Source organism: Haliotis rufescens, unplaced genomic scaffold (assembly GCF_023055435.1).
Source record: "Haliotis rufescens isolate VD_foot unplaced genomic scaffold, xgHalRufe1.0.p SCAF_5, whole genome shotgun sequence".
Classification (NCBI taxonomy): domain Eukaryota; kingdom Metazoa; phylum Mollusca; class Gastropoda; order Lepetellida; family Haliotidae; genus Haliotis; species Haliotis rufescens.
This window is the reverse complement of record NW_025964223.1, coordinates 7,240,414-7,268,050: the sequence shown is the minus strand read 5'-3', so window position 1 is coordinate 7,268,050 and position 27,637 is coordinate 7,240,414. Positions and strand designations below refer to the sequence as shown.

General features: G+C 42.1%; 1 protein-coding gene across 1 annotated transcript in view; it reads right to left on the bottom strand.

Moving 5' to 3' along the window:
* The window catches only part of LOC124116572, a 35,878-nt gene extending 10,198 nt beyond the window's left edge, over positions 1 to 25,680 (bottom strand). The window contains exons 1-2 of the mRNA XM_046477956.2: positions 25,281 to 25,680; positions 5,199 to 5,278 (exon numbers count right to left, since the gene is read on the bottom strand). Coding sequence (XP_046333912.2) covers positions 5,199 to 5,278; positions 25,281 to 25,665 — 465 coding nt within the window. The 5' untranslated portion in view covers positions 25,666 to 25,680. The remainder of the gene's footprint in view (positions 1 to 5,198; positions 5,279 to 25,280) is intronic.
* Between the last annotated feature and the right edge of the window lie 1,957 nt (positions 25,681 to 27,637).

The following is a 27,637-nucleotide window of genomic DNA, read 5'->3' as shown; positions in this document are numbered from 1 at the left end:
AAGTGATAGATAGATTCCATGACGTGGACAGGACGGCCAGTAGGCCGGACACGTGGGTACAATGTAAATAAATAAAGAACTTCTTGTTTCTCACGACCCTCCAAACCCTAAAATTATCCCGCCCTTATGTTCAAATTAGGAGGCACTGTCATGAAATAATTTTATAAAGTTTAATTTCAGTTTTGCACAGGGATCCTACTTTTTGCACCTCGAAATGCAGGGGGCGTGGCTAAAGGAGGTCACGTGCTACATATGAATCATGGTTGCTTCTACAGGTTTGTAACCTACAAAAGAAATATAAAAAAAACAACACAATCCTCCTCAGGTTCACAAAACTTTACTATGATGGCATTCCAAAAGGCACAAAAATATATATGTCACTACATGTAGGGTGCAAACACAATGCTTGTAATGACGGCTTGTAAACTCGTGGCAGCGATGATAATGGAAGGGTAACGATGGGGCTTGGTTTACACGTACAAAGGGATATGACATGGTAACGATACAGTCCGGAAGAACGAGGTTCAACCGGGGGATACATTCAATGTGGAAATCTTTCCACAGATGTCAGGTTAACATTTGTAAAATGAGATAAGAAACGTTAGTACTGCTCTCGCATCGTCACCGAGCTAATAAAGGTAGACATCGAACGCTAATTCTAAGTGTTGCTTAATTCCAGAACGGGGCTTATAGTTTCCCGCACGATTGTATAGATGAATGGTAGTTGTAACGCTGGTGCCATGGAAATAATAATTTGTCAACAAATACCCTGAACCAAATATATTCAGTACACCCATGAAGCCTAGATGACTGCATTTTCAGCAGTTAAAACTCTGTATATTTGTTTAATCTCTTAAAATGAAGTGAGTCTTTGGGATCCGTTTTTATCATATCTTATCAAGATCATTAAAAAAACATTCTGTTAAATATGTTCATTTCAGAGACTAGATGTTAAGGCAAGAAGGCAACTTCATTGTGATGTATTTAGGTCACGTGCAAATTTAGGTCTTCCAGCTGTTAGGTAGCGTTTACTGGATTCCGTAAAACAGCCACACAAGACAATACCCGCCTCGGCCTAAGCCTACTTGTAGCTGCGGGGATGGCCTCAAGCTCAGCCACAACCTAAGGAAGTCGGATGTTTTCAAGAGGGACACTACAACAGTTCAACTAATCAGCTTTCTGTCATTATCTCAGAGGGGATAATGAACATGGCTGTTAACGAGCCTGGGTAGGACCAGTGTCATTGGAGCGGGTCCAGTAAGCCCTCAAGATGGCAGTGATTGCATGCAAGTCGCAACCTGTCCATCAAATGGCTTCATAATTTTTTTACTCGATAAATTCATAACGCTCTGTTGATTTTCAGATGAACAAAGGCTCGGCGATGCACGCGCATATCTCATGGTTTATACCGATTGTGCTGTTTAACATATCTGTTCACACTTAACAGGAATAAGGTCATGAAAATAAATACTCTTATGAGATATTAATGATGATCAGATTATGAGGCGACCAAGCACTCCCTCCTGTCCCATCTGAAGGCCCGTGCGACGACACAAGATATGCAGACAATAATCATACTTTCTTATGATTTCTTGGGGGTTTTTTTCCCGATTGTAACACTGGGGCACCCTAAAAATATTGCCATAAGACATTTGGGTAATTGACCTCTGAACCCAGCCTCTTGATCTGGTCATAGCGGAGATAGGGTTAATGCCCGTCTAATGTAAGACAATAGGGACTGGAGAGTTTTCTCTGCCGCCTGGTCAGCGGTCAGTGCTCGCTGTCACATCTGACAGGTGGACAGATGGGTGGGTGGGGTGACGTGTGGGGTGAAGTGTGGGGTAATGCCCTGCTATTAAACAACGACGGCATGAGGAACTGGGGCTTATGGACAACGGTGCTTTCTCCAGCAGCTTACATGACAGATGGACACTGCTTACATGGCTGTACAAGTTGTCCCTCGTCACGCTGTCATGTGCGCTGTGACACTTCCTGGTTGTCTGACGTGACAAGCACACAGACAACAGGTCTCGTCACACATCGGCATTTGCGTTGGTATAATAGAGATTCCTCTGATCTCTGCCAGAGTTGTGACTTGCTATGCTTTTAAATGTCCATTGTCTAATGTCTATCCCATTTCACCCGATGCAGGAAATTGAAAAAAAATATATTGAAATGACGTTTCTAAACCTTTAGCAGTGTTAACCATAGTTTCTGATCCGCAAAGCTGGCTGTCCAAAGTGCGCAATTGTATGCAAAACGGGAATATGACAAAGCCCTGACTTAGGAGCAGAGCGTGCCCCGGGCTAACTGCCTCCAGTCACCTGTGACGTGATGGGTGCATTCGTCACCACTCGCATGTTTCCGTAACCTACAAGGCTCGTTCCCCTCTTGAAGGCCGCAATGCGCCCAAACGGCGCAAGCTAATCAGAAAGCGCTTCAGGATATGGGTGCTTCGATCAATATAATCCCGAGTATTTGAACAATTTTGGGAATACGCTTTTGTTTATAAAATGTAGCTTTCGGTTCCACACAGGAGTTTATATGGTGACAGAATTGTGTTATATTAATTGATGCTGTTACTTATAGGGCCATGTTGGTTGATAGATTCCAGTGCACACGTGCGTTTGTTTACATTGAGTTAACGGCTCCCTTGACTGTGACATTCTTTCATTTGAGACATCACTTGGCTTTCCAAAACTACATTCAGTGTAATATCCATTTTGATGGTATACAATGAGATTAACAATGTACCAAAGTGATTAACTTATCGCCTGTTTTAAAACAAATTATTTAATTACCTGTTACATATAGGTATATATTTTTCTTTTTTTTCTTTATATATATTTTATTTTCTATATTGTGGTTTATATATGCAAAGATCATTGTTGACGTAACAGACAGATTGACGTAATGCTAATGACGTCACAGCGTATCATTGTTGACGTCGTTCTTTTATAAACATTTATTCCCATATATATGCACAGTTGTACATTATATGGATTAGAAAACAGGCAGCGCCTGACTAAATGCCTCTTCTCGTGCTAGACCTGTCAGAATAGTGGCACGATTTTCAACACACACACAACGTGTTCACGACAGGTGCAGTATAAAGTATGGACAATAAGACCGCCTCCGTGGTGTAACTGATGGAGCATCTGCCCGGAGAGCGGAAGGACGGTGGTTTGATCTCGCGTCATACCCTGCCCGGCGCTCGGCGTTGAGGGTCCAAAACAAGGACTGGTCAGCTCGGAGGCAGTGCACTGTGTTTGAGATGTATGGTGGCCGAGAGGGGACATCGCTTTCTCGCAAGACGAGAAAGCGATAACACGAGACGAGAAAGCGATAACGCGAGACGAGAAAGGGATATCGCGAGACGAGAAAGCGATAATCCGAAACGAGAAAGCGATAACGCGAGACGAAAAAGCGATATGAGGTATAATATATGAATATCGCTTTCTCGTCTCGTGTTATCGCTTTCTCGTCTCGTGCTATCGCTTTCTCATCTCGTGTTATCGCGGCCGTAATTGAAGGCGAGAAAGCGATGTCCCTTCTAGGCCACCAAAGAGATGGGTATCCACGTTAAACCGAGGCATGGTATCTCAGTGGGCTAGTACCATAACATCGACATAAGACCGGACTAGTCGTCCTCCCAGTATTTGAAAATTAATGAGATTATTATTATATGGTCGAGACAAACTTTTCATCTACGAGGGCTGGCTGAAGAGTCACCTTTCTGATCCGCTGTCAAGAGCTTTGGCACCCATCTTGCAGAAACATTTGTCATTCCCAACTAGTTGGTGATAATGTGCTCAACCCTCTCATGAGAGACGCCCACAACACTGGCAATATGTTTAGTGGTCAATCGTCGATCAGCCATCACCATGTCATGCACCCGGGTAATGTTTTCCGGAATGGTTGCTGTTGAAGGCCTTCCTGGACGCGGGTCATCGTCAAGGCTCTCTCTGCCACGTTTGAATTCCGCAGCCCACTTCTTTACAGTGGAAAAGGAAGGGGCATCATCCCCTAAAGTGGAGACCATGTCAGCATGTATCTGTGTTGGAGTTAGCCCTTTCAGTTGCAGGTACTTGATGACTGCCCTATACCCAGTTTTGTCCATTTCTGGTGATTTCAATGGGTAGGTTCACAAGATGGTCCGGTACAAAGACAATGATAACACTACAGTTTCAGTTCTTATGTCTATGTTTCATTAAATGATTGTACTTGATGGCGGCAAAAGTTTGTTTCAATCCGATTGAGATATCCCACTTAGGCTTGGAACTTTTCAGCTAGCCCTCGTAAGACGGAATAAAGATAAATCAATGAAGTTTCATCTCATTTGTAACTCGTCAGTGCACAGTGGGCATGCTACATTATCTCCACGAGTGAGTTCACCCCCGTGTGTAGCCCTCGAGTCTCACACAATCAGTAGTTGATAATGCCCAACCCACGCAATGCCGTCCGGTGAATTTAATCACAATTGTATGTAGATATGCACGGCCCTACGACTCGCCTGGCACCATGAGGACAACGGCCCCAGCATTCATGCTGTCATCAAAGACGATTAAAACAAATATCAGATGACAGGTCGAAAGATGCTTGGATGGACAGACCTAATACTCATATACAACCTGGGAATACTGTTTTACTGTAATCAATACACACAACGTGAATACGAGTGTTATAAACAGGTCTGCAAATGTGTCTATGTGTGTCTGGAAGCAGCAAAGTCGTAAAAGCTTTGATAATTTTATACTAGGTAGTCCCTAATGAGGCAAGGGTGGCTAGTGGTCAAAGCGGTCACAGTGTTGTCTTGTAACATGGAGGGGCTGTGGTCAGCTCTTTGGTTAAAGCGTTCGCTCGTCACGCCGTAGGACCGGGTTCGTTCCCCACATTGGCACAATGTGTGAAGCCCATTTTTGGTGACACCCGCCGTGATATTGCTGGAGTTTATTTTAAAACAAACTCATTCACTAGCTGTAGAGATCAGCGTGTCTTGGGTTCGAATCCAAGATTCGCCCCGATTATGATCCTCGGTTTGTCATCACAACCGTACCAGGATTCGCCAAATTATTGTGTTCGTGTTTTTCAGATTAACAGCGATACAGGTCCCAAGTTAAAGGACTTAATATTATTCTCATCATCGGGTAGATATGTCACGTTATACCGAGGTATGTGTGTTATAGCGAGGTACTCACCGGTATACATGACATCCAGTAACCTCCGATCTCCGGGCGGAACCGAAGTAGCGCGCGAAGGACAATCACCGACCCCACACCTGAAACAAGGATTAACCAAACCTCAAAACAACAGTAAATCCGAAACACACTGGAGGTGGTATCACATGTATATGAGAATATTAATGAAAATCTATTGGCTTAATATTTGTTTCTTTAGTAATGTAGGGTGGTGGGGTAGCTTAGTGGTTAAAGGGCTTGCTCGTCACGACGTAAACCCTGGTTCGATTCACCACAAGGGTTGCCTGGCCCAAGCTCTATAATTTACAGGACGCCAATCAGTCATTTTTTTCGTGGACAATTTCTGCAATTTCATATGATGGTGCTGCTGCTGCTTCTGATTGATGATGATGATGATGATGATGATGATGATGTATTATCCGTGAATAATATATCTCAAAATAATCTCATCACCCGAACCACCTGTCCTGAACCCCTTTTCGTATACAACCTCGTTATAACACCAGCACAGTGAATGTTCAATTTACACTGATAGTTTCTTAATGACGAGCTATATAAGACGTATTTATACGTTTGTTATACATCTGACCAAAAGTACTAATTATATCATATCATACATATACACTGATATAACGTCTACAAAAAGTCAGGATTCCTACGCCAACCACCACCAACCAATCCCCCGGAGATGGCCAGTGTGTAACATGCACCAGCTCGGTGAAGCTCGGTAAAACACAGCCACACACCAGCCACCGAGTGCTGCACTCACTACATGCCGTAATTCAATCCCCCTCCAAACAATAGAAGAATCAATAAATAAAAACAATAATTTAATCTAAACCTCATAACCAATATATCATTGAGGAACATCGTCAAACGCTCTCCTCAAACCCAACCCCTGGGGTATAGGAGCGCGGGCACATTGTTGAATATAACGGTATCAGGAACGTTGCCTAGGCAATGGTAACCATCCCTGCTGACTGGCATCATCAGATGATGAATGGAAACTGTGCAACAAGCGGAGTAGTGCACACTCAGCAACATGTCTGCTACAATAACACAGAAAACTCTTCTCGGTGCATGCCCAATTATTCATGTAAAACATTGCCGAGAAACCTTTTTGTTTTCTTTGTCTTATCCGCACATGTTGTAGCATATTGAGTTCTTCTTCACACTCAGTTCTACAACTTTATCTGCCAGGTATCGTTTTGCCGTCCGTGCAATTGTCTATTATTTTTATTACTATTTTTGTTTATCAGTCTAAATATTTAAGTCCATTATTGTATTTCACGGCTCCACCTCACACAAGATGGTGAAAATGTCACGTGTCAACTTCAGATGTGCATATGTTGTTTTCAAATATGTTACACCAACCCTGTACCACCATGGATAATCATGACCGACTTGTACCCATGGAGATTATAAACGTATATCCTCATCAACCGTTATCTCTTGGTCTATGACGCGACCCAAACTCAGATGAGACCGCCTCCGTGGTCCAGCTATATGACGGTGGTCTGTAAATAATAGAGTCTGGACCAGACAATCCAGTGATTGACATCCTGAGCATCGATCCACGCAATTGGGGTACGATGACATGCATCAACTATGTCAGCGAGCCTGACCACCCGATCGCGTTAGTCGCTTCTTACGGCAAGCATAATCGCCTTTTACAGCTTTTATTCCAACCCGGATCTTAACGGCTGCTGATAATTGGTAGCCGTAGACGATTATAAACCTACATTATTATCAAAGGTTATCTCTTATTCTATAAGCCTACCCAAACTCAAATGACAGTGTGAATGAATTCCTTCTTAAAGTTGAACATAAATATATTCTGTTGCCTAAAAAATTCAACATGTTCATTTTTTGTTTTCAAATCTGTTTGTTCTAAATAAACAATTGCATGTAGTGAGCTATCCGCCTGATCCTACTTTCATAAAGAAAAGGATCAACCGAGCCTTTTTTCAATCCTATTGATTGCCTTCAGACAAAAAAATTGTTGAATAAATGAATTTTGTTTGTTTTATTAATATGTCAAGTATATTTAGATATACGAATCAAATACCTGCCTAACTATTATACGTATCCACCACAAGGTAAATTTGTACAGTTAATGAACACCAAAATAGCCACATTCTTCTTGCAGTTTTTGTTTATAAGATATTTGAAAGAAGGATGATACATTGAATATTAATAACACTATGTACATCTATTCAGCTACAATCTAATCAGTATACAAGTAGTGCTCCACGACGAATTTTCCTACAACAAAATGTCATTGTACTATTGGCCTACCATACGAATAAATATCTATCTGTCTGTCTATAAACAGCATTATCTGTATGTTGTACTCCCCCAGGCCATCACAAGCCAGGTAAAAGTCAACCAAATACACTTCACGTGCCGATACGTACTTATCCAGCACCATCACCACTGCTCCGAGCGTGCAGTCTTCTCCAGACAGGAACTATTTAGTCCCTGCCTTCGACACGCTCAAACACAAAACAGATCAGTGTTTTCTTTCCACCTATCTGTCTTCATCTACCAATTGTCTGTCCTGGAATTAGGTCGGTGCAATGGGGGCCCAGCATCCTGGGATGAATATAAACACCTTGTGTTGTGGATCCGAGGTAGCCCCGTTGGATGTGGACATAAGTCTCGCCGTACACAAGGGTCTGTCGTAAGCAACACTGTTTTAACTGTACTCTTAGGCCTTTTTTTAATTAGATATTTAAGGTTTTCTCTCTCAAAAGCTTTGGACTTTTTGGTCGGTGGTCGAAAAAAACTGAAATTTATCTCTTCAAATTTTTTTGTTTTTTTTGTTTTTTGTTTGGTAAGAATATAGGGATAGTAGGGTGAGATTTCATTTTTTCAAATTGTTTAATTTCCTTTTTTCTGTGATATATATGACATGGATGGTAAACTTTGTACAATGTATCAAGTTTACAGGAGAACAAAAATACATCGGCGAGTATCGTTGAAGGGATATCGTACTGTTACAGCACGATATATTTTTTTCAAAATCTCAATCCTTAGATAAATTTTATATCGTTATAAATCATCTGTTAGAGCACAAATTAGAAAATAACCAACACGCTTCTGTGAAGTGCGGAGTATCTGCCTCGAATGAATGAATGGTCAACACACCAGCACATTATCAGCAATCCCGAGAAGGTTATATTAAGTTACCGAGTTTTAATGTGTAACTTCATCAATGAATGACGTCATCGTATTCGAAAACAATGCAGCAATGTGACGTCATATAGGATTCACTGACCAATGACATACGATATTTGTCAAAAGATACATCTGCAGGTATTGGATAGTTAGTACAATCGACATACTTGTACTTGTGTGATAAATACAATCCTCCCTTCCCTCGAACTTTCAGACTCCATGTCAAACAACAAGTGTATTTAAACTGACCTAATAATTTCTGTTTCAGTCTGAGAATATACTTTTCATTTCAAACAGTCAAAAACAACAACCATCAATCCTGGAGTAAAACAGCAGCGCATTTCTACACTCGATCAGGGCGTTTCCAGACGCCCACAATGTCATTGCCAAAGCTCTGGAGCATGGCCGAGCCCCGAGGCATGAAACGTATCAGTACATATCGCTGTGAGGAGCACAATGGCGACATGTCCTGTTTGACCTTGCCTGACATAATGACCTTCCTCGCGGGTCATTGTTCGGGGAAAGATTTATTACATGTATGTAAAACACGTGGTCACGTGACATTGGACGCCTCCACACAGATAGTATATCACAGGTGTAGGTACATTTATTGATGGTGGTAGTTTGAGAGGTACCCCGAAGACTTTTAATGGCCATAGTCTCTAACTAAATGATAAAACAATCGCTCCGATATTGTTTTCTGTTATTTAATACAAACATAGACTTTGAACAGTATACCACGGCCTGTCAGTTTAATGTTTGAGGTGAGAAAAACATTGTAACTGGAACAATCGTCTTTTCTGGTCAAATAACATCACGGGATGAGGTAAAAAAAATTATTTGACTAGTAAAATACAAATTTCCTCTACTTATGTCATGGGTCAGAAAACACATAGACTCTTCCTACATAAACTGCCGGGCAAAAGAAAGTAGGTATAAATAAATCGAATAAAAAAAGTAGCAAGAAATTATTATTTGATGGCGGTGTCATACGGGTATCACACAAGTTTACAGTGGTTCGGCGACTGTTTTCAGACAAGTAACGTTGTGATAACGTTTGTAATTTTTTTCTCAAATCTAATTTTCAAGTGTATACCTTCTTTTGCCCGACAATTTAGATAGGTTTCTTTTCTATTTCTATTGAAGTTCCTGATACACTGTAGCCATTTCCTTCACCAACGCGGATATCATGCGCCGACATGAGGAACTAGTCTGACCAACATGAAGACTCCATCACATCACTCAGTTGCCATCCATTATGCAGTCCATCATCTGCGACATTGCAGCTCAATAACGAAACACGACCATGTTGCTGAGCGTTATCAAATTTATCGGTTGACCATCAATATGACTTGATCAGTATAGATTGCGTGACCCAGATACAAGTCCATACCCAATGATCTCACCATATAAATTCTTGCGCCAGTGCAAACTAGTGTGACGTAAAGAAAGAGATAGTATGTTCACAACATTGCGTCTATGCCTGTCCTTATCGTTTAGCCTACAGGGCAAGAAGCCGTGTCGATAAGATAATATCAGAGTGGATGGAACTCTATTTACTATCAATCCGGGGCTTCTGTTCCTCAAAGCGATCTTTGGGCTAAGACGGTCGTATCTCCCATACTCTAAGATACACTTACGACAATCACAGCGCCAAGATCCCACTGTGGAACGGGCCCACAATATAAATATCTTGACAGAAAATGTCAAGACAGACATCGAGAGAACCTCGTCCACGGGGCTTTAGTGTGTTCTCAATGATGGCCTAAATCGGAACACACCAAACGACACTGGTCGATAGGAATTTTAAAAAGGTTACCCGCGCATCTATCATATTTAGAAGGAAAGGGAGTTAAAGGCCTATTTTGTTAATGACTTTAATATTTGACTTATTTACCTTTACGAACTCATAACAAACTATGTTTTTTCACAAAATAATCGTTAAAGAAAGGTGATAGATCGAAACAAGTTCAATAACGAAGTGTTGTTTTTTGGATCTTGACAAGAAGAGCAATTTATTGAAAGAACAACATACGGTAAAAACGTGACTTACAAAAAAATGAACTCTTGAACGACAGCGTTCCTAATTGATGTATCATTACAGGGCGGCCTAGGGCGGCCATGTTGAGACATGATCCACAGCTTGCAGGATCTATATCTTATCAAAACAGCTTACAAAACTACAAATAAATGTCAATCAAGTTGAAAAAACAAGCAAACAAACCCCTAATCGGAATGTAATCACATAAATATCTGTCTACACCCAAAGGGAAATTGCCAGGCAAAGGAAGATGGACAGTAATGCCTTAAGGTCTTATTGTGTCATGGAGATCTCCCATCGACGCCATCTTACAATGGCTTTGTTCTTCGCTGTTGCGTAAGGCGAAGCCGAGAATTCGTCCAATAAATCCAAACACAGACACATGTGTCAAGGAAATCTCAAGGTCGTTTCCACTGCTAAGTTTTGCAGATTTACGTTGGATGTGATTTGTGAGGATGAATTAATATAAGTGCACCTGCGGGCAAAATGTACGTTATATAGTAACGTCTATGGCGCCAATCGGACTATATTTTAATTCTATAACTCTTTAATCTTTTTTCAAGATATGCTCTAAGTCCACTCCGAGGTGAATCTATTGTACATCTATGCATAGCAAGCATGGATTATGCGCAAACATGCGCAACCTTTTTTGTTTAAAGCGTATATGCGTTGGCGAATGTTAATTGGTTTCAATGAGTGTTCAACATTCACCGAGATTTCAATTGCGTCCAATTTTACCGTTAAATGTGTATTCATTTTCGAAAATACCAACACATGGACGTTAAGGCTTCAAGATCCGATTTCAAAATAAATTGGTTTTGTTATTATCAGAGATCTAATTGATAAGCAAAAAGAAATAAACAAATTTACATTATTTATCAAAGGAACCCGCGTCGCCCGTTATATACAGGCAACCTAATGCAGGGATGTAAGAAGCGGGGTGAAAGAATACGACACAGTTTAAATTCCCCATTGAATGACTGCTACGCACCTGTCTAGCTGAAAATTAATGACCAACATTTTAAAACGTTTCTCATATTCTTTGCTCTTTGAGTTCTTCAACAATAGGGGTCCTTGTAGTGACACAACCCACACGACAGTCCGTCATGTGTTGCGTACACCGCTGCCATAAACCAGTCACATCTAACGCTGCAGTAGCGCCCTCTGGTGGCCGGGAGGGTCTATATGTAACATGCTTGTCAAACCCGGTGTGGATGGGAATCTGAATGCTTTACTTGTAAATGGTTTTGAAACTTATCAAAAAGTGTGTTTAAGTGCATCTGAGCGAAGGGATATATTATGACGACGTGAGGACGTTTAGAGTGATATTAGACTGGCTCACTTCCCTACGGCCCGCTCAGCTAGCAAGCGCTCTAGGGCTGGTAAACCAGTCTAAGATTCATATATACAGCGTACTACTTAATTACGAAATAAAGGACGGGTGGGGGTTGTTTATCGTACAATAAAACACTGCAGTGATAGAGCAATATTTCATCGTGAAATAAACCACACCTCGTACTTCATTGTTCCTTGTGATTTATCGTATAGCTATCTTATATTTCTCTACAAACGTTCATATTCTAGTGATGCCACAGTGACACATTATTCTACATTCTTCCCCAAAACCAACTGGCGAACATGCAAGCGGACCTTAGTTTCCTAAAAGTCTCGAAAATCATTCAATTAATATCCTAGCCAAAGCCTAGCTGTCGTGGTGTGCCGTTATACCCCGACGGTGGGACTTCATGCTTACACGTTCAACCTGTTGATTTACTGGGCGCGTTACGTTAGCTTAGTGGTTAAAGCGTTCGCTCGTCTCGCCGTCTCGCCGAAGACCCGGGTTCGCTCATCTCGCCGGAGAAATGGGTACAATTTGTGAAGACCATTAATGGTGTTACCCGCCGTGATTGCCCGGCATATTGCTTAAAGCGGCGTAAAACCATACTCACTCACTATTGATTTACCCGCCAGCTTGTTGCAAAATAGCCTAGTAGTTATTGCGTTCGTTTGTCACGGGTTCATTTCCCCAAAAGGTACGAAGGTGCCCCATAATGTTACTCTGTGCCCCATAATGTTACTTGGTGCCCCATAATGTTACTTGGTGCCCCATAATGTTACTTGAGCCCGATAATGTTACTTGGTGCCCCATAATGTTACTTGGTTCCCAATAATGTTACTTGGTGCCCCATGATGTTACTTGGTGCCCCATAATGTTACTTGGTACCCCATAATGTTACTTGAGCCCCATAATGTTACTTGGTGCCCCATAATGTTACTTGGTGCCCCATAATGTTACTTGGTGCCCCATGATGTTACTTGAGCCCCATAATGTTACTTGGTGCCCCATAATGTTACTTGGATCCCCATTATGTTACTTGAGCCCCATAATGTTACTTGGTTCCCCATAATGTTACTTGGTGCCCCATAATGTTACTTGGTGCCCCATGATGTTACTTGTGCCCCATAATGTTACTTGGTGCCCCATAATGTTACTTGGATCCCCATTATGTTACTTGAGCCCCATAATGTTACTTGGTTCCCCATAATGTTACTTGGTGCCCCATAATGTTACTTGGTGCCCCATGATGTTACTTGTGCCCCATAATGTTACTTGGTGCCCCATAATGTTACTTGGTTCCCCATGATGTTACTTGAGCCCCATAATGTTACTTGAGCCCCATAATGTTACTTGAGCCCCATAATGTTACTTGGTGCCCCATCATAATGTTACTTGGTGCCCCATAATGTTACTTGGTGCCCCATAATGTTACTTGGTGCCCCATAATGTTACTTGGTGCCCCATAATGTTACTTGGTGCCCCATAATGTTACCTGGTGCCCCATAATGTTACTTGGTGCCCCATAATGTTACTTGGTGCCCAATAATGTTACTTGGTTCCCCATAATGTTACTTGGTGCCCCATGATGTTACTTGGTGCCCCATAATGTTACTTGGTGCCCCATAATGTTACTTGAGCCCCCTAATGTTACTTCGTGCCCCATAATGTTACTTGGTGCCCCATAATGTTACTTGGTTCCCCATGATGTTACTTGAGCCCCATGATGTTACTTGAGCCCCATAATGTTACTTGGTTCCCCATGATGTTACTTGAGCCCCATGATGTTACTTGAGCCCCATGATGTTACTTGAGCCCCATGATGTTACTTGAGCCCCATGATGTTACTTGAGCCCCATAATGTTACTTGAGCCCCATGATGTTACTTGGTGCCCCATAATGTTACTTGGTGCCCCATAATGTTACTTGGTGCCCCATGATGTTACTTGAGCCCCATAATGTTACTTGGTGCCCCATAATGTTACTTGGTTCCCCATGATGTTACTTGAGCCCCATAATGTTACTTGAGCCCCATGATGTTACTTGGTTCCCCATGATGTTACTTGAGCCCCATGATGTTACTTGAGCCCCATGATGTTACTTGAGCCCCCTAATGTTACTTGAGCCCCATGATGTTACTTGGTTCCCCATGATGTTACTTGAGCCCCATGATGTTACTTGGTTCCCAATGATGTTACTTGAGCCCCATGATGTTACTTGGTTCCCCATGATGTTACTTGAGCCCCATGATGTTACTTGGTTCCCCATGATGTTACTTGAGCACCATGATGTTACTTGGTGCCCCATAATGTTACTTGAGCCCCATGATGTTACTTGAGCCCCATGATATTACTTGAGCCCGATGATGTTACTTGAGCCCCATAATGTTACTTGGTTCCCCATGATGTTACTTGGTTCCCCATGATGTTACTTGAGCCCCATGATGTTACTTGGTTCCCCATGATGTTACTTGAGCCCCATGATGTTACTTGGTTCCCCATGATGTTACTTGAGCCCCATGATGTTACTTGGTTCCCATGATGTTACTTGAGCCCCATAATGTTACTTGGTGCCCCATGATGTTACTTGGTGCCCCATAATGTTACTTGGTTCCCCATGATGTTACTTGAGCCCCATGATGTTACTTGAGCCCCATAATGTTACTTGGTGCCCAATAATGTTACTTCGTTCCCCATAATGTTACTTGGTTCCCCATAATGTTACTTGGTTCCCCATGATGTTACTTGACCCCATGATGTTACTTGAGCCCCATGATGTTACTTGAGCCCCATAATGTTACTTGAGCCCCATAATGTAACTTGGTTCCCCATGATGTTACTTGAGCCCCATGATGTTACTTGAGCCCCATAATGTTACTTGGTTCCCCATAATGTTACTTGGTGCCCCATAATGTTACTTGGTTCCCCATGATGTTACTTGAGCCCCATAATGTTACTTGGTTCCCAATGATGTTACTTGAGCCCCATTATGTTACTTGGTGCCCCATAATGTTACTTGGTTCCCAATAATGTTACTTGAGCCCCATAATGTTACTTGAGCCCCATGATGTTACTTGAGCCCCATAATGTTACTTGAGCCCCATGATGTTACTTGAGCCCCATGATGTTACTTGAGCCCCATGATGTTACTTGAGCCCCATAATGTTACTTGAGCCCAATGATGTTACTTGAGCCCCATAATGTTACTTGAGCCCCATGATGTTACTTGAGCCCCATGATGTTACTTGAGCCCCATGATGTTACTTGAGCCCCATAATGTTACTTGGTTCCCCATAATGTTACTTGAGCCCCATGATGTTACTTGAGCCCCATAATGTTACTTGGTGCCCCATGATGTTACTTGAGCCCCATAATGTTACTTGAGCCCCATAATGTTACTTGGTGCCCCATAATGTTACTTGAGCCCCATAATGTTACTTGAGCCCCATAATGTTACTTGATGCCCCATGATGTTACTTGGTTCCCCATAGTGGTTACTTGAGCCCCATACTGTTACTTGGTTCCCCATAATGTTACTTGAGCCCCATAATGTAACTTGAGCCCCATGATGTTACTTGAGCCCCATAATGTTACTTGGTGCCCCATAATGTTACTTGAGCCCCATAATGTTACTTGGTTCCCCATGATGTTACTTGAGCCCCATAATGTTACTTGAGCCCCATGATGTTACTTGGTGCCCCATAATGTTACTTGAGCCCCATAATGTTACTTGGTTCCCCATGATGTTACTTGAGCCCCATAATGTTACTTGAGCCCCATGATGTTACTTGGTGCCCCATAATGTTACTTGGTGCCCCATAATGTTACTTGAGCCCCATAATGTTACTTGGTTCCCCATAATGTTACTTGAGCCCCATAATGTTACTTGAGCCCCATGATGTTACTTGAGCCCCATAATGTTACTTGGTGCCCCATAATGTTACTTGAGCCCCATAATGTTACTTGGTTCCCTGTGATGTTACTTGAGCCCCATAATGTTACTTGAGCCCCATGATGTTACTTGGTTCCCCATAATGTTACTTGGTGCCCCATGATGTTACTTGAGCGCCATAATGTTACTTGGTTCCCCATAATGTTACTTGGTGCCCCATAATGTTACTTGAGCCCCATAATGTTACTTGAGCCCCATAATGTTACTCGGTGCCCCATAATGTTACTTGGTTCCCCATAATGTTACTTGAGCCCCATAATGTTACTTGGTTCCCCATAATGTTACTTGGTTCCCCATAATGTTACTTGGTTCCCCATGATGTTACTTGGTTCCCCATAATGTTACTTGGTGCCCCATAATGTTACTTGAGCCCCATAATGTTACTTGGTGCCCCATAATGTTACTTGGTGCCCCATGACGTTACTTGAGCCCCATGATGTTACTTGGTGCCCCATAATGTTACTCGGTGCCCCATAATGTTACTTGGCGCCCCATAATGTTACTTGGTGCCCCATAATGTTACTTGGTGCCCCATAATGTAACTTGGTTCCCAAAATGTAACTTGGTTCCAAAAATGTTACTTGGTGCCCAATAATGTTACTTGGGTCCCCATAATGTTACTTGGTTCCCCATAATGTAACTTGGCGGCCCATAATGATACTTGGGGGCCCATAATGTTACTTGGTGCCCCATAATGATATTTGGTGCCCCATAATGTTACTTGGTTCCCCATAATGTAACTTGGTTCCCAAAATGTAACTTGGTTCCCAAAATGTTACTGGGTGCCCCATAATGATACTTGGTTCCCCATAATGTTACTTGGTTCCCCATAATGTAACTTGGTTCCCAAAATGTAACTTGGTTCCCAAAATGTTACTGGGTGCCCCATAATGATACTTGGTTCCCCATAATGTTACTTGGAGCCTCATAATGATACTTGGTGCCCTATAATGTTACTTGGTTCCCCATAATGTTACTTGGTTCCCGCAAATGTTACTTGGTTCCCCATAATGTTACTTGGTTCCCCAAAATGTTACTTGGTGCCCCATAATGTTACTCGGTGCCCTATAATGATACTTGGTTCCCCATAATGTTACTCGGTGCCCTATAATGTTACTTAGTTCCCCATAATGTTACTTGGTGCCCCATAATGTTACTTGGTGCCCCATAATGTTACTTGGTTCCCCATAATGTTACTTGGTGCCCCATAATGTTACTTGGTTCCCCATAATGTTACTTGGTGCCCCATAATGTTACTTGGTTCCCCATAATGTTACTTGGTTCCCCATAATGTTACTTGGTGCCCCATAATGTTACTTGGTTCCCCATAATGTTACTTGGTTCCCCATAATGTTACTTGGTTCCCCATAATGTTACTTGGTTCCCCATAATGTTACTTGGTGCCCCATAATGTTACTTGGTTCCCCATAATGTTACTTGGTTCCCCATAATGTTACTTGGTGCCCCATAATGTTACTTGGTTCCCCATAATGTTACTTGGTGCCCCATAATGTTACTTGGTTCCCCATAATGTTACTTGAGCCCCATGATGTTACTTGAGCCCCATAATGTTACTTGGTGCCCCATAATGTTACTTGAGCCCCATGATGTTACTTGAGCCCCATAATGTTACTTGGTGCCCCATAATGTTACTTTGTGCCCCATAATGTTACTTGAGCCCCATAATGTTACTTGGTTCCCCAAAATGTTACTTGAGCCCCATAATGTTACTTGAGCCCCATGATGTTACTTGAGCCCCATAATGTTACTTGGTGCCCCATAATGTTACTTGAGCCCCATAATGTTACTTGGTTCCCCATGATGTTACTTGAGCCCCATAAAGTTACTTGAGCCCCATGATGTTACTTGGTGCCCCATAATGTTACTTGAGCCCCATAATGTTACTTGGTTCCCCATGATGTTACTTGAGCCCCATAATGTTACTTGAGCCCCATGATGTTACTTGGTGCCCCATAATGTTACTTGGTGCCCCATAATGTTACTTGAGCCCCATAATGTTACTTGGTTCCCCATAATGTTACTTGAGCCCCATAATGTTACTTGAGCCCCATGATGTTACTTGAGCCCCATAATGTTACTTGGTTCCCCATGATGTTACTTGAGCCCCATAATGTTACTTGAGCCCTATGATGTTACTTGGTTCCCCATAATGTTACTTGGTGCCCCATGATGTTACTTGAGCCCCATAATGTTACTTGGTTCCCCATAATGTTACTTGGTGCCCCATAATGTTACTTGAGCCCCATAATGTTACTTGAGCCCCATAATGTTACTTGGTGCCCCATAATGTTACTTGAGCCCCATAATGTTACTTGGTTCCCCATAATGTTACTTGGTTCGCCATAATGTTACTTGGTTCCCCATGATGTTACTTGGTTCCCCATAATGTTACTTGGTTCCCCATAACGTTACTTGAGCCCGATAATGTTACTTGGTGCCCCATAATGTTACTTGGTGCCCCATGATGCTACTTGAGCCCCATGATGTTACTTGGTGCCCCATAATGTTACTCGGTGCCCCATAATGTTACTTGGCGCCCCATAATGTTACTTGGTGCCCCATAATGTAACTTGGTTCCCAAAATGTAACTTGGTTCCAAAAATGTTACTTGGTGCCCAATAATGTTACTTGGCTCCCCATAATGTTACTTGGTTCCCCATAATGTAACTTGGCGGCCCATAATGTTACTTGGGGGCCCATAATGTTACTTGGTGCCCCATAATGATACTTGGTGCCCCATAATGTTACTTGGTTCCCCATAATGTAACTTGGTTCCCAAAATGTAACTTGGTTCCCAAAATGTTACTGGGTGCCCCATAATGATACTTGGTTCCCCATAATGTTACTTGGTTCCCCATAATGTAACTTGGTTCCCAAAATGTAACTTGGTTCCCAAAATGTTACTGGGTGCCCCATAATGATACTTGGTTCCCCATAATGTTACTTGGAGCCTCATAATGATACTTGGTGCCCCATAATGTTACTTGGTTCCCCATAATGTTACTTGGTTCCCCATAATGTTACTTGGTTCCCCAAAATGTTACTCGGTGCCCTATAATGTTACTTAGTTCCCCATAATGTTACTTGGTTCCCCATAATGTTACTTGGTGCCCCATAATGTTACTTGGTTCCCCATAATGTTACTTGGTGCCCCATAATGTTACTTGGTTCCCCATAATGTTACTTGGTGCCCCATAATGTTACTTGGTTCCCCATAATGTTACTTGGTTACCCATAATGTTACTTGGTTCCCCATAATGTTACTTGATGCCCCATAATGTTACTTGGTTCCCCATAAAGATACTTGGTTCCCCATAATGTTACTTGGTTCCCCATAATGTTACTTGGTTCCCCATAATGTTACTTGGTTCCCAATAATGTTACTAGGTGCCACAGAATGTTATTTGGTGCCCCATAATGTTACTTGGTGCCCCAGAATGTTACTTCGGTGCCGGGAAACAAGACAAGGAATGGTTGGGAAGCCAAGTGATTCATCCGACCCCAGTGGCCTTAAACCCATTCCCGGTGTCCCCAGTCATAATATTGCTAATATTGCCAAAGGCGCCGCAATTAGTTGTGCACAGTTACGTCCCTTGAGTACGCCAGAAACCTATGATCGTAGGATCGAATCCCGGTTCGCCCCGATTATGTTTCTAGGTCCGTCAGCACCGTACCTGTGCTCGTGGATTTCGCTAAAGGGGTAAACGTCTGAGACGTGCATCGTTTCGGGCTTTCCTCCAACAGTAGTAAGTAAGGGAGGATAGTCTTACGCCGTTTTGAACAATATTCCAACAATATCACGGCGGATGACACCATGTGGGAAATCGAACCCGTGCCTTTGGCGTGACGGGCGCACACTTTAACCACTAGGCTACCCCACCGCCCCTCCCCACAGTAAGCGGAGACGTTGTGATATAAAGAATATACTGTTCAAAGCGCCGTTAAAACAAACTTACTCACTCGCACACTGTCTGACGCGATAGACAACAGCCCAGCACCGCGTCGTCCTATATCAACCCTTCACTTATGATCCCCCCTCAAAACGTCACGTGCCTGCAACCCTCCAGGCAACTCGTATATATAAGTGTTATTGTGTCATAAACATTTTTTTGAGTGCCCCAGAAATAAACAGAATTGCTAGGTGAATAAGGTTTAAACATGTTAAGTTGTCATTGAATTACTTACAGACGCACGGTGTTTTGTAGAAATATTTAACATACTGGGTCAATGACCTGTAAAATCATCGTCTAACACAAGCACTCCTATTATCGATCAAACCAGCAACATTAATAAGGTCAAAACCAAATCGAGAAATAATCAAGTTAAAGTTATGCTGTTTTTAATAAGGTAGCTTTTAACACCACATAAACAGAGTAAAACAGTTGATTTTTATAACACTGGCATTAACCTATATGTATCGCGCTAATGCACAATATACTCAATGTCAAATGAAGGTCACGAGGTTTGTATGGTTCGGCTATTAACTGCAACTCTGATTTACAGAATCACACGTGAAGGTGAAAATATAGGGTTCCTTTAAAGAACATTGATGTATTTATAGACAGCAGAATATAACCATCATTATCATCTTCTTAATAATCATCATCACTATCATCATCATACAGAACTACCCGTGAGGATCCGGGGAGGAATAGGTCTTCAGCAACGCATGCTTGCCGTAACAGGCGACTATGCTTGTCATAAGAGCCGACTAACGGGATCGGGTGGTCAGGCTCGCTGACTCAGTTAATAGAGACACCGACCCCAATTGCCTGGCTCGGCACTCATGATATCAATCACTGGATTGTCTGGTCCAGACTCGATTATGTATACAAATTTAGTATCATATGGATTCGTCTAGGTGTTTAAGTATTTGGTTGGCTGCTTGCTGTAGCTTCCTTGACGAAAGGGGCGGATAGGTAATCTTTTGGTTAAAGCATTATTTCGCTTTTCACACCGAATACCGAGGTTCTATTCCCCAAATGGGTACAATGTGTGAACCCCATTTTCTGGAGCCCCAAGCGGATATTGCTGAAACCATACCCACTCACTCACTCACACCTTGATAAGGTGGAACGGTCGGTAATGCTGGACTCATTGCAAGCCCCTAACACTGAGTCGCAGCTGTACCTCCCTGCACCCCTCCCACTTACTCAAATTGACTCTTAATAAGCAGCGTCTGTTGGGACCCTGTTAAAAGATCGATAAAGCGGGAAAAACTAAATTTCTCTTCAGTGGGCTTGGGGACTGAAATCCCATTTAATTTCGTAACAATTATTTCAACTGGAATATGCTTCTGTCATAAAAGTCAGCTGATCTCTAACATGTTCCGCCCCTGGGCATTCTGGGTAGAGCAGGTCCCCCGTAGCACACGACCTGGCTGATTGGGCTGGGATGGTTACAGTGTGCGACTTGGATGGTTACAGTGTGCGACTTGGATGGTTACAGTGTGCGACTTGGATGGTTACAGTGTGCGACTTGGATGGTTGTGTGCGACTTGGATGGTTACAGTGTGCGACTTGGATGGTTACAGTGTGCGACTTGGATGGTTGTGTGCGACTTGGATGGTTACAGTGTGCGACTTGGATGGTTACAGTGTGCGACTTGGATGGTTACAGTGTGCGACTTGGATGGTTACAGTGTGCGACTTGGATGGTTACAGTGTGCGACTTGGATGGTTACAGTGTGCGACTTGGATGGTTGTGTGCGACTTGGATGGTTACAGTGTGCGACTTGGATGGTTACAGTGTGCGACTTGGATGGTTACAGTGTGCGACTTGGATGGTTGTGTGCGACTTGGATGGTTACAGTGTGCGACTTGGATGGTTACAGTGTGCGACTTGGATGGTTACAGTGTGCGACTTGGATGGTTACAGTGTGCGACTTGGATGGTTACAGTGTGCGACTTGGATGGTTGTGTGCGACTTGGATGGTTACAGTGTGCGACTTGGATGGTTACAGTGTGCGACTTGGATGGTTACAGTGTGCGACTTGGATGGTTGTGTGCGACTTGGATGGTTACAGTGTGCGACTTGGATGGTTACAGTGTGCGACTTGGATGGTTACAGTGTGCGACTTGGATGGTTGTGTGCGACTTGGATGGTTACAGTGTGCGACTTGGATGGTTACAGTGTGCGACTTGGATGGTTGCCCGTCTCCTACCCCTATTAACCGTGTGAACATTTGCTCATTTCAACTACTGGTCTGTCGGATCTAGAATCAATTGTTTACAGCTCGTCGTGATATGACTTGAATACTGCAGACTGACTAAAAATAATATTTACCTAGTATTTACAGAAAATATCTACCAATACCATTGGTGATGCCGAAATATCGACATTTTCAAAAAATGTCAATACTTGTACGTCCTTTGCTGTATTTTTTTTTTTTTTTTTTTTTGTTTCCCTTTGTTGGATGAGTAGATAAGTAACGGTCGGTCTCCTGAATTGCTTATTAACGAGAGTCAAATATAAATTTTGTTCAGTGTTCCTGAAATAACTTCTTTATGGGATTTTATGAGTAAATTGTGTGAAGCCATGTCTGGTGTCACCTGCCGTGATATTGCTGGAATACATGTATTGCTAAAAACGGGGTAAAATCAGCCTCACTGACTCCCGTACTGACCTATTTTGAAGAAGTATTATTTAATTAGTAAAAAACGTTACTAACCAATAAATTTAAGATTCGTGAATATTGAGTCAGCGGATCCGTAAACCAAAACTTTAAAATAAATGTCTGAGCTATCGTCAGGCAAAACAAACACATTGTGTATGCGATGGCGGCCATATTGTATTTGTAGGTCACGTGACCACCGGGGCCATTTAGTTTTGGTAGATATAAACATATATCCTTCTTATAGATTGTAGGGCTGGGACGGGTAACTCGGGTACTCGGGTCGGGTGGGTCCTGATTAGGACCCGGGAACCCACAGGACTCCGCGGACTCTTGGTTAGTCACGTGATGTATGACAAAAACTCACTATAGCTCAGTGGTTACACTACAAGTCGCTAATGTCCACATTTCTTTATGACGATGCGCACATTCCTTTTGACTTGTAAATGTTTGAGTAAAGATAAAGCTTCAGTCAACTTCAGTGAACGCATGATCTGTTTGTTTGATACATGTATCTAAATAGTTTTAGCCAGGGCTGCGGTAAAACAATTACCAATCAGACATTTTGTTCCCTACTCTTGAGACTTGCAGTGGGTACCCGGGTAGGGTCGGGTAATAGGGGGTCGGGTACCCGGGTAGTAAATTTGGACTCGTCTCAGCCCTAATAGATTGCACACTTATTCTACCAAATAGCATGTTGGTATCACATAATACACAGTATTTTAACAATACCCCTCAACTTTTAGGGGAATTAACATTACGACACAATAATGAGGTTCGTATTTTTAAGTGAGAGCCATGGCATATCGCTGTGCGGGGCGTGATTGCAGGGAAGACGCAGATAGGTCACTGTTGTTCAGGACATAGACTGGAGTATCATGGACGAATACATTTGGCTCGGAGCATCATTGGACAGCTCACAAATATTACCTTTACATCAAAAGTACAGTTTGACCGACTTCCATAACCTGTTTCACGACAAGGGCCCAAGTACATCGTAACAAGGCCCCGATCGAGCGTGATCACTATGAATGTATGTCCTGTGTCATGCCTTACACTTAACATGAGAGATTGACTAATTGTACGACGAGGTGTCAGTTTGGGATCTTGAGTCCACCAGGTGAGGTGATGTATTGTCTATATGTGACAATGACAACAACGAGGATAATAAATGTCAATCACTGTCTGACGGCTGACTTTCGTAGAGGTCATATTTCAAATGCGCCGGCATGGGAAAGATGTCCTTTGGCGTTGGCATGAATATGGCACTGACAACCTAGTTTTCAAAATAACCGGGTCAAAAAAGAAAATTTTCAATAGAACGCATGATTGAGGAGTTTGAACAAGGGGAGATAACTCTTCCGTTACATTCTGGACAACGCTAAGGTCATGTAGCTCACTCGGCTCGACTAAGTAGGTAATATGTGGGTAGCGGAATAAACCGTGGATCCGAGTGTTACAGAGCAAATACACACAAAAAATACAAGAATTACTGATCTTTTCGAAGAAACATCGCTCTCGCAGCATGTCCTAAAAGACGATGGTTCGCGATGGGAAAGACATTTTAACTGTTCATGGCCTGGTTTTTTTCAGTTTATCAAATAAGACAACAAACTAGACGGCATATCAAGTTCACAGTGAAAGCTCGAAAGCAGCCTGCAATTCGCACTATGATAAGAGGACATACACCAATGACAAAGACGTTCTGGTGCAAGACATTTGTTGTCAAGAACATGGAGCATCACGTGACAAGGGGCGCGTGAAGACGTGACTTCACGTGTTCCGACAGCCGGGGGGCGTGCCAAGTTCATCACATATATTTGATGAGGAGTGCAGGATTTCACCCAATGCCATGTTTACATAATAGTCCGTCAGGTAGGACTAAATTAGTCCACCATATTGGCGGGAAGAGCTGACCACTCCCAATATAATTTCTTTTTTTTCTTTTTTTAATAACTGCAAAAATAGCTATGTTTTAAAAATTGAACAATATCCAACGCATTGCTCTCTATCAAATTGTTTCGATTGTAAAACTGTTTTTCTCTAGTTTTATATGATATTTCGTTTTATTTGTGAATCTCTAACACAAGATGCGCGGTGTACAGTACAGTGGTGTTTTCAATGATATCGCTCAGACCTGACGTGACTGAGATGTTAAGAAATGTGTACGGTCATGAGGGGATTTTTTCCTAAAAGGTATTTGTTGAATGTTAACTTAAGGATATCGTACGTATAATTATAATAGAAAAAACACATAAACAATGTTTTATGATATGCAAATATCTTTGTCTTGTCAGCGTTTATTTTGACATTAAAAACATGGGAGTTGTCATTAATGTACTAAAATAGCTCGGTTTGAGTTATAAAGGGCTAAAAATAAGTCCATAAAATACCAAAATATCTCATGTCAGAGATGTAACTGTATGGTACACAGTGCCGCAGCAAGTAGGTGCACAGGGGTAACTGAAGCGACACACGCCGGCCTCTGACAGGTGTAGGGCGTGGTAACACTTGGTGAAATTCCCCACTCTCGTCTAACATCATTCTGTCTGGGCGAATGTGTACCAGTGTTGATTTATTAATATTTGAAATTTTCTATTATTAGAGATACATGCGTTGGATTCATTACGAAAAGTTGAGAACATTGTTAAATCCAAGCAGTCAGATTGTTAATATCATGTGAAAGTCTACGTTTTCTAACTCTTCATTTTCTATTCAAAATACTTCATCGCGAAAAAACCTTTTACAAGAATTGTCGTTTTCGGTCATAATGATATTATACAGAAATCTTAAAACCAAAATTCACCTATACAATTGAGCTTCAACATAAATCGCGTTTTAACAATTTCAGTATAACGAATCGTGCCGAGATCTATCTAAATATTGCTTGAAAAAAATCCTTAAAAAAACCTCATCATTAATCATATAAAAAATGTCTTACCAAGAAGGGCCGTTAGAGTAGCTACAGTTGCAATGGTCACACTTAAGTACACCCCAATATCCTTCGTAGCGTCGTCGGCAAGCACCTGGCTTCGGATCTCTTCATCGTTCTGTTTCTTGCTCTTCTGCGAATCCATCTTGGTATAGTTTAGGGTCACTGTCTTTGGCTTGTCCCGCGCACAACACTCACTGCCAAACTCAAGCTCGCTCGGTTTATATCTAGCCCAGCGTTCGGCCGAGATCCGGTTTTCGCCGAGAGCCTCGCTATGGTTCGTTTCACTTTCCCAAGTCTCACTTTCGGCGAGTTTGCAGTACTTCACGCGCCAAACGTTCTGTTCTTGCACTGTGCCAGACTTTCCCCACCTCGCAAACGTTCCCCCTGACATTTTGTGGTCGCCGTAATTGATTGTTTTTCGTTTATCCCAAATATAATCGGATTTCTCTTGTCCGTCACTTCTCCCTAGTGGTACGGAGCCATTGTGAAGCGTTTCACTAGGAAATCGATTGTCGTGTTTCCGTAGAAATGTAGGTTAGAACTTCTTGAGTGCCGGTTTTATAGGGGGAAGACTGTACGGGATACTGTATGTGTTTGTTTAGTGTAAACTACTGTATATTCAATATGAGATAAGAGCATAACTGGATATTTTCCTGTTATTCTATTCAAAATTAAGTCCGTGTTTATCTTCAGGTTGATGAGAAAGACGATTTGGTGAAAAAACCTATATCTGCACTTCATACTTACAGATGAAAAATCTACCTTAAAAACGGCATCGAAACTTTCTGATGACCTTATGCTTAAATCAAAATACAGGATAGTGATGTTACAGAAATAAGTGACAGATTGTATGTGGTTCATGCCCTACAGCAACATTGCAGCTATGCTACTCAAGGGAAGTTAAAGAATAATATGACAGCTGAACTATACTCATATGAAAACACCGGGTGTTCTTTAGCTTCTTCTGATTAGTATATATATATATATATATATACCACGCCGACTCGTATAAAGACACACCGGCTGACAGACACACAACAATGTATACACGCCTAGTAGCCAGCCGCATCTCAATTTTATATGAGGTACTCTGAACCTACGGACGTTGAAAGGAAATGTTTTTAAACTGTTATTGCGTATCATTACAAGTACGTTATACAGCTGTAACCCATTGTTTCTGTATGTCTTCTTCTTATCATCATCATCATCATCATAACTCGTAGTAGTGGTAGTAGCAGAAGAAATATGTATCAACTAGTAATAGTAACATATTTTTTACACATTAACACACACACAATACACACGCACGCACGCACGCACGCACGCACGCACGCACACACGCACGCACGCACGCACGCACGCACACAAACACACACACACACACACACACACACACACACACACACACACACACACACACACACACACACACACACACCACACACACACATCCCCTCGGGTAGACTAACAACTAGTCTCTGAAATGAACACATCTTACATAAAAAAACAGTTGTTCAGTTATCTTAATAAAATATAATAAAAAGGAGCCCAGTGACTCTCTTCATCCTGATACTGCAGTAATCTAGACTTGCCAAACATTATAGTCTTGCATGGGCTGTATTTGATATATATTTGTATCAGGGTCTGTAAGACAGACTAATCCTCGGGCTCTGTACTCGCATTCATTAAAACTGAAACAGACTATAGTCGCTCAAAACTGTTCAACTGGTGCCGATATTTATGGCAGGTGAAAATACTTAAAGGTAATCTTGATGGGTGATCCAAGTGATAGAGGGGACACCGTATGGGGATATCGATGACATGACTGACCTCTGTCCAGCTCGGCTCAGCGTTCAGACGCTCTCACGGACAGTTACATAAGTGACCTATACCTGCTACTACCAACATTACGCAAGGATCGAATGCAGTACATGACTGCCGGCTACAGGCGACACAATGATGACCTTATATCAGGGAGCTATTGTCCTAGGCAGGCGTAATATTCATAAATTTACCTATCTGAGGTGTATCAGCGCTATGTATTTGACGCAATGTACGACTCATATGATTAAGCGTTCTGTTTCGGGTTTCTTTTACCGTTTATCGGTAGTCGTATGTTGACCAAAAAGGATTCATATTTTCATACTCATCTTTAAACTTGTCAACTCTGTATTTCTGTAAAAGAAACAAGTCGCGTAACCTTGATGGGACTCAACCCCGCAAAAAGTACTAGAAATTGTATTTTACCGAGAAAACGTTATCCCAAATATAACATTTATTGAATGAATGAGTGAGTGAGTGAGTATGGTTTTACGTCGCTTTTAGCAATATTCCAGCAATATCACGGCGGGGGACATTAGAAA